The sequence below is a fragment of the Helianthus annuus genome, chromosome 11 (genome assembly GCF_002127325.2).
Source record: "Helianthus annuus cultivar XRQ/B chromosome 11, HanXRQr2.0-SUNRISE, whole genome shotgun sequence".
Taxonomy (NCBI): Eukaryota; Viridiplantae; Streptophyta; class Magnoliopsida; order Asterales; family Asteraceae; genus Helianthus; species Helianthus annuus.
Window position 1 is genome coordinate 175,785,758 of NC_035443.2, and position 13,424 is coordinate 175,799,181.

The following is a 13,424-nucleotide window of genomic DNA, read 5'->3' on the forward strand; positions in this document are numbered from 1 at the left end:
CAAGTTAAGTATGAGATTAGCAAATTGGGGTCCGAGCTCGGTTGGTTTACACCTGTAACTTTTTAATTAATGAAACACCACATGAGTGGAGTGATGAGAACCGTGTTTTCTTTTCTTTGTTTGTTTGTTCATTAATGTGCTTTTGATGTGGTATCAAAACAAAAGCCACTAGTATTTGGTTAATGACGTCACTTCCTAGAAGTTACTGTTCAAAAATATGACGTCAGTTCCTTTTTTTTTTCAGTATTGTGAATGTGAATGTGAATGAGAAAATTTAACAATTAGACGAACATACATGGTTATTTCATATGAAATTATTATTTTCTGAACAGCTAGATACATTTTCGGTAGATTTAATTTGAAAATTTGGAAAGTGTTATAAATATACTAATGTTACCGTTATCAACACAAAAAATATATTAGATTCTTCTTTAAGTTTTGTAATCATCTTTACCCAAAAAAAAAAAAAAAATTGTAATCATATATATACACCTTATTATATCTCAATGTAAAATATGTTATTTAATGAAATATTAAAGCCTTTCTCCCTCTCTTATTCTTTTCTTTCTTCTTCTATTGGTTGCTACTAGTAGGGCTGCAAACGAACCAAATGAAGACGAACAAGACCTTGTTCGTGTTCGTTTGTTAAGAAAACAACCATATATTTTCTTGATTGTTTTTTAATCTTAATAAACAATTTTACGATATAAGTCATGGGATATAATTATCTATTTTTGTATTTGGGTATTTTTCTTTTTTTTTTCTTTCCATAATAAATGGTACATGAATCGGATTCAAATAGCTGAATGATTAGATTATTAATTTTCACGACAACATGGTTTTAACTGGTTACTTATTTGGTAGGTCATGACACCCTTGTGGAGCCCTCCCAACCATTTCAATGACTTTTGATATAAATGACTTTCCATTGGCTGGTCTTGATGATACTCAGATATAATTTCCCTCATGTGAGTGACCCCATTCCCACAGTTGAGCTAAACCCTCCAACCATTTCAACACACAGATACAATGTTTTGTAACTTTGTTTTTGCTTTGGCTTTGGGTAGAGGGGGTGTTTCGATTTGTGTTTTGGAACTGATCATGGTGATAAAATCGTCGGTTTTTAATGTTTGGGGTTTTGGAACTGATCATGGTAATACAATCGTTGGTTTTTTCTTTAGTTGTTTTTACCCCTACTTAATATTGCTTTCTCTGTTATAAGAACAATGATGAAGCACTAAAGTTAAGTAGTCAAATTATTTTATGATCAAGTTGAATCAGTGTGTATGTGAAGAGGGAGCGAGTAAAAAAGTAGTAAATTCAGTGTACATCTTACTTGGAGCATAGGGGTGCACATGTAAAGAAAAGGAAGGAGACACCCATGGAAAAAAAGTGTTATTTTACGGCAAATTACGTTTGAAAACATGTCTTTTAATTTCAACATTGGTACCGCATAGTATCGACATCAAATTTTAACTTATTTATTTAAACACTTAATAACACTAACATTAAGAACTCATGAACTCGTTCATTCTCTCTCTCTCTCTCTCAAACGTGTTCATCAAAAACCTTAGAAAGCATGTGTTTTTATTTTATTTAATGACAATTCGATTAATGCAAATTAAATTTTCGATCCACGAGTATTCACGGGTTATAACCTAGTATATGTATATATGAAATCGACACTTTATCATTATTAGAGGTAACAACGTTCGATGATACACAATGTGGGTATAGTATTTGGTATATGTAAATGTGTTATACCCTTATTCATTATACATATAAGCTTTTAAGGATATTTATTTCCTAATAAATTACGAGCACACCTTAATTAAAACATCTTGGAATGGAAATTATAGTTTTGAAAGAGCGGGTAACTCATGTTCCAGGAGAACATGTTCCAGGAGAACTTCATTGTCCTTTGCTTGTACTAACATGTTATTTATCTCTTTTACAAATCGGTCCATCACCCCATTCGGCAAACATATGAGTATCACGATTCCAGACTCTCCTTTATTGTTCGTATAAGGAATATAAAAACTTGAAAGACCTGGGATAGCCGCTACTCCCCCTTTGCAAACCCCTCCATATGCCGCCTTTCCCCACCCGAAGTCGATCTCATCAAACCCCAAACGAGTCAAATCGGAGACAAGGTAAGGTCGAATACCTGCATAGTTGTATCGCCCGTTGATTGCCTTTAGGTCAGAAACAGATCTAATGTTCTCTTTAGTGACAACGGATTTGGTTTTCATCACAAGCTCCAATGCGTGAGCGAATGGCTTGTTACATAAATCTCGAGCTGTGGAAATGGCAGCAGGGAAGGCCAAGACATTGCCATAGTATCCAACAGGGAGGGGAGGGTTGAACATCTTACGCGCATTAAAGGTCCATATGATGGGCATCTCGTCTTCCGGATTTGTTTGGAGGGCGATGGTACGACAACGCCAGAGGCAAGCTGTTAGCACCTCGAAGGTGGTACAACTTTGTAGGTGTACCGGAACAAGCTTGCGTAAAGCGGAAATCTCGGTGGTAGTAAAGAACAATGACTTGTGTACCATGTCAACCGGTGTCCCCTTGGTTAGTGTTAGTGTGATGGGCAGTGGATCACTAGAACATAGCAACTCTCTTTGCCACACAGGCAATGTTGATGGTGATTTGGCACCCCTAGCTATTTCATCTAACCCTGACAGGAATTGTACGAGTCCTGCCCCATCAGTCATGGTGTGGTTGAAGCGTATGGCAAAGATGAAACCCCCACATAGTAGTCGTGTCACCTATCAATCAAAATTGATGAATATGCGCCAATTATGTAGTTTTAGCAACCACACTATTAGCCTGCACTACAAGAAAGTAGAGCAATAGCGGCGACAGATCATATGTCGCCGCTATTGGTCGATCCGTAACCCGGTGTCCCACAATAAACCTCAACCACTCATTCCTTATCATGATTAGTATACACAAAAAATGGCTCTTTATTCTTATGTGTTTTCTTCCTCAATGTAAAATCTTTTTTATAAAATGTATCTTCTCAAATAACTAAAATGGGGGGTTTTCCCATGTTTATTGGGTTTCCTCCTGAATTGGTATGGCATTATGCCTAGTGGAGATGGATATGATCGGGTGGTTCCTCTGGTGGCACGATGATACTCCAGTGGTCCGTCAGTGATCCAAATTTGCCGTTCAAAAAAAAAAAAAAAAAAAAAAAACTAGAAAGTATATTCTGATAAAATCTTTCATCAAATTTAATACTGATCTTCTCTAGTTGTCATTCAATCTAAGAGTTTGTGCATTAAAAATTACCAAGAACCAACTTCGTGAGCATGTGTCATTCCCAAAAAAAAATATAATAAAAATAAAATAAACTTCATTTTTGTGTCTTACATTTTATTTTAAATAAAGAGTTAAATGCTATTTTAGTCTCTTGTGTCATTTTGACAGTTTAGTCTAAAGGTTTTATTTTTACTTGTGGGTCCAAAAAAGTTTCATCGTTGGCACTTTAATCCACTGGGTTAACTTCAACCATTTTTTCTGTTAACGATAAAGACAATTGAGTCATTTTATATGTAATTTTGTTAACTATAAGGGCAATTCGGCCATATAAAATGATCAAATTGCCCTTCTCGTTAATAGAAAAATTGAATTAAGTTAATTCAGTGGACTAAAATGACAACAGTGAAATCTTTTTGGATCAACAGGTAAAAAATGAAACCTTTGGACTAAACTGACAAAATGATCCAAACTACAGAGACTAAAATGACATTTAACTCTTAAATAAAAGTTATAGACTTATAGGATCTTTTTAATTTAAATCTTTATAGAAGGAAATTTACAGTAAAATGACATGCAAATGGACAACCCCAACATACCAAACACAAAACTTAGGTTCCTCGACTTGCATTACCATTTTAATTACCTGAATTAGTAGCAATGGTGAATACAGGATGCCACTAGAGCCCGGAACGTCATAAAGGAGCTCTTCCATAAAAGGCGATGGTGGCGGAAGTGCATCTCCGATTTGACTCAGCGTAACATCCGCCTCCGCCTCGATAAACAACACGCCCTCGGCCGAGCAATCCACCATCAGCTTCCCTTCCGGACCTGCCTTTAGTCGGCCGGCGAACGGATAGTAGAACACCAGAAGCTTAGCCAAGGCTTCCCTTATCACACTTGCTGGATTTTTACTTCTCATTTTTGGATTGCTACGATAAACTAATATTACAGGCATCTGAATAAGAAGTGCTTCCTGATCATCGATGTCGGAGAGAGGCTTTAGTTCTCGAGGTGTGGGTTTTGCCGGAACTATGAGCTCCGGTGCACGTCTCCGGACGGTGAAGGTCAGGGGGGTGTCGATTGCTGCCATACTTTATTTTGAAATTTTGATGGTTTTTAAATTTGGTAAGGTGGTAAATTTATACTAGTGTGAAAGAAAAGAATAAACGAGGGGATGGCGTACGGGACAGTGCCGGATCCAGAATTTTTTTTATTGAGGTCCCTTTTTTTCGGTGTCCGAAATTTTCATAACAAACCGTTAAATTTTTCGGGTTGGTCCTCATTCGGGTCGGGTCATAGCGAGGTTTGAACTAGATTTAAAAAAAAAACAAGAAAAACAACTGATACAAGGATTGAACCCATCACTTCTTGATGGTAAAGAAAGGGATTTACCACTACACCAAGTTTCCTTTTCTTTCTATAGCGTCCATCTAATTGTATTTATGTGGTCCTTATACAATTTAATATACCAAATCTACTATTTTTTTTTAAAAACATTGGGGTCCGGGAACCCCACCCCACTCTATGTGGGTCCGCCCCTGGTAGGGGCAAAATTCCATCACTCACAACATCTAATCAAGTTTCGTCATCTTATCAAACATTCTTCCATCACTATTGATGGATTTTAGTGGAAATGTCCATCACTAGTTATGGTTTTTTTATAATTTTTAAATTATAAATTAACAATAATACAATAAAATTATAAATTTCATTTAAATAAAAAACAATATTACTAGAAGAATTTTAGATTACAACTTAAAAATAAACATATAAAAATAAAAACTTACATAAAGAAAACCTACTCCTCGTCCGAATCCAAAAATTCCAAACCTAAAGAACCTACAAGTTCAATTAAATCGTATCTCAACCGAAAGCGAATTTCTTCATTACGCAAGTCTTGTTGGCCATTTTTGGGAAAGGGGACTTGTGTAGGAGGACCTGACACCCAATCTGGAGATATTGCACGCCCGTCTTCTTTTATTAGCATATTATGCAATATGATACATGCTGACGTATGCGCGACTACACATATTTTTACAATGAAATTACACACGATTTGGTTTTAAATTTATAAAAGTGATTATTACTTTTACATCAAAACACACACGAAAGAGGCAAGTGTACCCCGTCATGTATGTAATAAAGTCTCGGTAAGAACCAAGTATCGATCCACAGAAATGGGCGGAGAAATAATACTAGACCTTTGTCACTAAATTACCGGTAAAAACATAAGTTGTTTGGTTTTTAATTAAACTAAAGTAAGCATAAACAAATATTTATAAAACATAGTAGATTATATATAAATAGCCTTGCTTAATACACAACCACAGCATATCAACTAAGTCGGTTTGGCACTAGAAGCATTTGGTCAATTTTCCAATTTAAGACAATTAGTATCCCTTTCGGGAATCCTAACATGACAATCATTCGGAAAGTTAAAACGATAAACACACTTTAACCACCTAAAATCTTTTTTTAACGTGCAATTGATAAATGTCTATGCAAATCTCCTAAAAATAAGTTAGTCATCCGTTAGGATTTTTCTAACCTCACTTAATCAAGGAAAGCAACACCGATAAACACAATGCAACCACCGAAACAAGCATAAACTAGATTAAATCACAACCGAGTTCATTTTACAAATCTTGCGCATAAATTCACCAAGATAGCAATTTTGGCCGAAACTACTAACTAAGCTAACAAATCATGGCAAGAATTCATAACAACACCATCTAACCCGTTAGAGTCCTTCCGTGAGGGCAAGCTTTCTTGATTAACAATAATTACATTTTATTAAACCACTAACCATTTCTAGTATCATGGTGCCCACATTTTAACCAAGTTAAACTAGTTAACCAAATTAAAAGTTTACTAATACATGATTAATTAAGCTTCATTTTTCAACTATCTTAACTAACCAAGCACCAATCATCCAACACAATTATTTATAATCAAGAAATCAATATCAATAACAAGGTTGCAAACTAATCATCAAAGATAATCATAGAAAATACTTCATAATGTCATTACAAACAAAGGTTAACATACTAATGGTTATAATCAAGCAAGGGATTGTTGTGTTTTTGCCCAAAGGCTACAATAATACATAAATAATCAATCTAAATGCTTGAAACTTGACAAAAGTATGGAAATATTCAAGAAACCAAACCATAAACAAGCATAAGAATGAGAATCCGGATAGTAATCGAGCTAAACCGAACAATGTGGCTTGAATCCGGGTCAAAAGCAAAGCCTCCGGAGCCTGTAAAATCGCCTGTGAAGCTCTCAAAATTCCAGAATGTCTAACAGAATGTTTCTGTTCTGTCTTTATATTTTTTCGATGTTGCACGGTCGTTCTTCCTGTGGCACGACCGTGCACTTTAAGCAATTATTGGGCATGGTCCACCATACTGCATGCCATCAGCAGAGTTGACTGGTCTTCGGTCACGCACGCCCGTTCGTCATATGGCACGACCGTGCCATTCTGGGATCTCGTTGCACGCCTGGTCGCACTGGTCATTCAGTTCCGAGGTTGGCTGGATCATCGGATCCGCACGGGGTGCAAGATATGGAACGACCGTGCATTCCCTGGTTGGCCTTCAATGCCCTGCACGCGGAGTTGCACCCTCGTTCACTGCCGGGCCTTTCATGATATATCGGAGATGCACGGTCGTGCATCAGGTCGCACGACCGTGCCACACGCCCAGGTCAGTTTTCTAACAGAAGGTTCGCAGCTTCGTCGTTTTGTCCGGAAAGTCCTCGTTTTCGCTATCATCTTGTCTGGCATGCTGTTTTAGCCCTGTAAACAAAAGTGTAGATAATTAAGTATCCGAATGACGGTTTTACGGCCGAAAACGCATAAAATAGGGGTAAAACGGGGAACTAAAAGATGTGTAAATTAGCGAATATCACATGCATATACTATGCTATGTACCGGTCGGTTTAGTATGTCTCATCTATCCTTTAAAACACCAAAAGCCCTCGATCTCAACATCTTTTCTTGTCGATTCTTGCAACCTCTTGAACATCTTTTCTTTAACCTCGACAGAAAATGAAGGAGCTTTCACAAAAACAGACCATGATGGGTACTACCATCCATAAGAAGAAAGCATCGTCTGTAATAACTTCTACTAACAAAAAAATGGGCAGAAAGATATGCTACCATCTGTTACGCTTTGAAACAACGGCGATGTATACAAAACATTGATGTCGTTGTTTGAACTTGGAGCACCAAAATATGAATGCCAAAACCATAAGTAATTCGACGTCCCGCTTCAACTATGATGGTTTGTCTTTTGATGTCACCCCTAACATACGCCCCTCGCAACTCTCTTGGACAATTTCCCCATTCAATATGTGTACAATCGATGTTACCGAGCATCCCTGGAAATGCCATCTAGCCTCATGCGCGACATAAATACGTGCGATGTCGTGTCTCGTTGGTTTATGTAGAAACTCTTTACCATACAATTTAATGGTCTTGTTACAAAAGAATTGCAAACATTCACGTGAAGTTCTGTCCGACATAGCTAAATATTTATCATATTGATTGGGAGGGTTACCTGTCGCTAGTTGGCGAATGGCGGATGTGCATTTTTGTATCGGTGTGAAACTTCGTTTGCCTCTCCCGTCATAACTTTCTTGAAATTCTTCGCTTGCTTCGATGTCTCCAACAATCTTTAAAAATAAATCTTTTGGTATACGAAACCGACCTCTAAACGTTTCGGCATTATAGACCAGATTCTCCACAAAATAATTCTTAATTAACACTTCGTTGGCATGTATACGATCACGATCCACCATTTTCTTCTTTGGGCGGCTTGAAGTTGCTTCAAGTTCGTTATACACCTTCTCGAATAATTCAAGCATCTCATTGTCGGAAGACGTTTGGCTATCGTTATCGGGGTCCATGAGAAACGAATCCGTAGGAAATTCCATTTGTGAAATATGTAGAATGTGTGATATATATTTATGTTTTTGTGTGGGGAAATGGTATAAATTTATGTAGAATGTGTGATATATATAGTGTGTGTTTAAGTTTTTTTTTAATCCAAACGGCTCCCACACAACGGTCAAAACCCAACGTTCATATTCAAACAACGTTCAAAAAATCAAGTTCTCCACGTGTCATGGCCATCGCGCTTATCTGCCACCACATGTGATATTATACGCCGGCGGCGGTGTTCCACGTTCATCCACGCGTGAACAAAATGATATCACGGGGCTCCCCGTCCCCCTTAGAATATTACATTAGTTAGTTAAAACTTATAACATTAGTTAGTTAACGAATACGCTGTTTTGTTATCCCCTTATATCATACCCTTGAACAACAAGATTACGATAACACCCCTACCACCAGCAAACCACTTATGGTCTTCGATCGCTTCTATGATTAATCATCGGTAGACGAAAGTACTAATACTACCGCCGAGGCAATTCTCTAGTTAACGCCGCCGGAAACCGGTTAGATTACATGATGTAGTATTTAGACCGGAAACGGTGAATGAAGTCAAACAGGCGTTGTCGGAGTTTATAGGCTCCGTTGGAGGTAGATGGATGTTTAGGTTACCGGTTAAGGTCGCCGTGCATCCGAACCGGCCTTCGAGTCTTAAATTCCGGTTGCTTAGGGAGATGCAGATTGGGTTGTTAGGGTTTTGGAGGGGACAGGGGATAGGAGGCAATTGTGGGGTTAGGGTTTGGGATATGAAGGATATGTATTTTGAAGGGGATAAGGAGGGGCTACAATGGTGGTGGTGCTGTGGTGTTGATGGAGGTGGGGTGGTGATGGTGGTGGTTGTTTTGTTGAGAGAGAAAATGATTAGGCATATATATATATATAGAAACGGGATCATGATAAAACGGTAGAAAGTGTGAGAACGGTGAGAACGCTTCCTGGCCCAACACGTGTCACGTCGCTTAGAGAAGGGCGGAGGGGCTTTTTGTCCTTTCATATTTCTTTTTTTAAACGCGTCTCACATCCCGTTTCCATTTTTTGGCGTTTAATAAATACGCCGCGTTTTATTGTTTGTATATCAGGATGATAGTAAATATTTTTGCGTTTAGGTATGTTTTGGCGTTTTTATTGTTTTTTAAATCCGGATGCATGTCTATGATTTAAAAAACATCAGTAGTTTTCTTGATGTTTATTATATCAAGTATGATACAGGTCTATAATTTGACATTCAATTATGGCATTTTGAAAAGATAAATAAATTCAGTTTTTCATGTAGTGGCTTTTAATATAATAAATGTTTGGTAATAATGTTACCGTCTCTTAATTTTACTGTTTAGCAATTTCTGTTTTCGTTCAATTTCATAGGTGAAATAGTGTTGATTTTTCAGTAATACCTTGTTTGGCGTTTTTGGCGTTTTATAGCAACATCGTGCTTAACTAGCATCCGTTCTCTCAGGTTTCAAGCTATCATTCGTTTTGGTGTTTTTGGCGTTTTATATTAATTTTTTTTGTAGATATTTAGATAATAAAATCAAAGAATCAGATAACAAACAATAGAAATTGAAAAAATAAAATAAAAATTACAATCTAATTTCTCTTCTAAATCTTAACTGTCATCAGACTCTTCTACTTTAACCCATTTTGGCTTAAACCTGTCTTGAATACCTTATGTAGATCCTTATTTTCCTTCATAACGCTCATCTTCATTAAGGGGTAAAAGTCTTTTTTTTCTTCGTTTTTTCATGAAAATTTGTCCATCTCATTCAGCAAAAGCTTATAGTGATACCTACCTCAGAGGAGAATCCATTCAGTGAATCTTCATTCAGAACAATACTCAATATAGAAGAAATGAGTTTCCGCATCTGTGGCTTTTTTAAGTATCTTTTTTAGCGATTTTAAGTGAATGGTTTATTGGAAAGATGGCGTTTATTTTTTTGGTGGTGTGATAAGTTGATTGTGCAGGCGTATCTCTTATAGGATGTTTTTGGCGCGTAGTTTAGGCGCGATTTTTATTTTATAATAAATAATATTAATAAAGTAGCCGTCTTTTCATTTTACTGTGTTTATTTTTTACTGTTTTTGTGGAGGTTTTTATGAGTTTTTATGGTCTTAGACATTCCATCTTCCAAATATGGCGTTTTTTAGTGGCTTTAAGTAGTTTTTAGTGTGTTCTTTTTTTTCATTTTTAGCTTTTAATAATACTTCTGTAAATTACTTTTATTATAGGTTGGTAGTTTTGGCATTTTATTGCATTATGGCGTTTTCACAATATTTATGACTGTCTTGGCGTTTTATTAGTACAATGTTATTTTTTATTCTAAGTTGAAAAATACATAACAACCAACAGAAAAGAAAATAAAAAATTTAAAATAGAAACAATTCGTCTTTTAAATCTTCTTTGTCGTCAGTCTATTTCTTCTTTGAAACATGTTCACTGGCGGTTTGGCTTAGCCCTGTTGTGTTTTTGTGGCCGTTTGGGAAGACAAAATGACATGAGCTTTTTGTTTGAATATGTATCTTCAAACAACTCATTAGTATCATTTGTCTTTTCATGCCATTATAATATTTATCAAGAACAAAACACAGAAAATGACATAAGTCTGACCCTAGCATTTTTTTTTGTTTATCATTTGTCCATATCATGCAGTAAAATGTTATTTGAGTCACAGCACCTCAGGGAAAAATGCATTATTCGAATCTTTGGCGTAGAAAAATATTTGAATATACAAGAAATGATATTTGCCATTTTTGGCGTTTTACTAAGGGAATAGTGTGTCTGAAAGAACCGTAGAAAATATGGCGTTTTTGAGTAGTTGTGTTTGATGTTTTGGGGATTTTGGCGTTTGTAAGTTTAATGGCATATAGTAGAAAATATGGCGTTTCAGGTTCTGGGGGGTGTGTTTTTTATGTTTGGGATGTTTTTTGTTTATATAGCGATGTGTTTTGGTCCGTTATGGCGTTGTATTCATCAATATGACGTTTTGGTATAGAGGTGTAAAGACGCTTTTACCCTTAATGAGACGCATCCACGTAAGAAAATTGATGTTATTTACGAAAACGCCACCGCGCCAATCTAGTCCATAGATTGTTTTAATCGGACGATCGATAAACGTTCTCACCGTTCTCACACTTTGTACCGTTTTCTCCAAATCCCGACCCTATATATATATTTAGAGAAAGAGAGAGAGAGAGAGAGAGTGAATCTGGAGATAGAGAGGGAATGTGAGTGGATGAAATATGTTTATAGGTAAAGGATCCTGTACAAAGTCTTACTTTTGTAAGAAGTGTGAGAAATAATTTGGCGATGACAAGTGTCCTTTATCTTAATTAATTCAAAAGGGTACATTAGTAATTTACCTTTTTTATCAATTAATTGTGTGTAACTGTTTTGGAGTTAATTTAGGAGATTATATCATCAGAATCAATCATTAACTAGTATTATATCATCTTCGTTCATTAATTCAGGTTCAAAAGTATTTTTTTTCTCTGCAATTTTGGAGCAATTTTTTCATTACGAAAATCACAAATGGAAGAAAGCGATACAGGTTCATGTGTGGTGTTTTATTGCATAAAACAATTGTTTGTATGGTGTCGTTTATATACAGATTGCGTTGAGGAAAAATATACAATAAAACTTACTGTGTTTTCATGGATTTCATCTATATTTTTTTTCATGAAAAAACATGAGTTATTTGATTAGGTTTGTTTTATATAATGTTTGGTATGAAACGGGTTCTATTAAGTTGTATGGTGTTATATTCATAGAAGGTTGCTTGGGATTCCAGATAAAAAACCATGACTTGAATCATGGCGTGGTGTTTGTTTTGGTCAAAAATTACCGAAGCAATTAAGTGATCAAATTAGTTAAGTGAGGTAGTGTGCTGAAAAATGTGTTGAAAATATGTTGGTTATGTTCTTTGGAAAAACAGTGTTCAGGATACGGCTCAGGATATTGAGCTGTATCTACGATTAAACAATGAGCAAAAAGGTAAAGTAAATGACACGAGATGTACGAGGAAAGCCCTTGATCAATCTAGATCGCCGGCATAAAACCTCGGGAGCTGACAATCGCAGCTGCCTAGTTCTTCTTATTGCTTTAAACTTCAGGATACAGTGCAGGATATAGATCAGATCGCTAAGTGTTACAATTTGTGTGAGAGTTGCGAGAGAGCAAGTGTTAGAGTGTAGAGAGTGTGATTGTGATGTCCTAGTTGATCTGATATACCCACCTATTTATAGTAACGAAATGTAAATTAAAATTCCTATAAACATGGGATGCTCCGAATATTCCAATGTGAACGTTGTAGACCGAGTAATGCGGCTTCAACGGCTTCTTGTGAACGACTTGGATCGAGTCTTCAGTAGAAAAGGTCTTCATGAACGTTGCTAGCTTCTAACCCACGTACCTGCATTTAATCTGTTAGTGATCCTGAGGATACCATTCAGGATGTTACCAATATCCTGAATCAGCATCCCGGATGTAAACAGATACAATATAAACAAGATATATATCAAGATATTTTCCAGGATATGGGCTCAGAATTTCACCCATAACAATTGTCCCCAAAAATGTTACCGTTTGATATCCTAACGGTTACATTTTTCACAATGGCCGAGGCAATTAAGAGATAAGACCATTGATGTGACAGCCTTCAACCACCCGGCCTATATTTACTCATCATACCCTATATCTTCTCATCCTCATCTTCATTTAACCTTTACCGGAGAAAAAAGGTAAACATTTCTCTCTCAACTCCATTTTTCATTCTCCCCAATATTCCGGTGATAATATGGCAAGGCAGACAAGATCTAGTTCCGGCGACTCTGCTCCCACGTTCATCCACCAAAATATTCTCTAGGATCCGGAGAAAGAAATATGTACCTTCGACGGTGCACACTTGTCAGCCTTTAAAACCTCCGGCATCTTCCCAAAAGGGACCTTGTTCCGGCCGTTTGATCGGGAAATCCGATCAGACATGGTTTCTAACGAGTGGTTGTGTTTTAATGCCTTTCCTTTCACCTTAGGGTTGCAATTTCCTTTCTCGGATTTCATCACTGAGTTCTTTAATGTCACAAAGATCTGCTTCAGTCAGACAATGCCAATGCTTTGGCGAGTCTTGTCTGTTCTTGATCAAATCAAGAACAACCATGTCCCTGATCTTTCTGTTAATGACCTCCCTCTAGCATACCGACTTAGGTG

At 36.7% G+C, this 13,424-nt stretch overlaps 1 protein-coding gene across 1 annotated transcript; it reads right to left on the bottom strand.

Moving 5' to 3' along the window:
- Nucleotides 1–943: 943 nt before the first annotated feature.
- On the bottom strand, nt 944–4,730 carry LOC110891121 (benzyl alcohol O-benzoyltransferase). The gene is made up of 2 exons (XM_022138782.2): nt 3,914–4,730; nt 944–2,774 (listed from the first exon to the last, which is right to left on the bottom strand). The coding sequence occupies exons 1-2, from the start codon at nt 4,358–4,360 to the stop codon at nt 1,854–1,856; spliced, it is 1,368 nt and encodes a 455-aa protein (XP_021994474.1). The 5' UTR covers nt 4,361–4,730; the 3' UTR covers nt 944–1,853.
- Between the last annotated feature and the right edge of the window lie 8,694 nt (nt 4,731–13,424).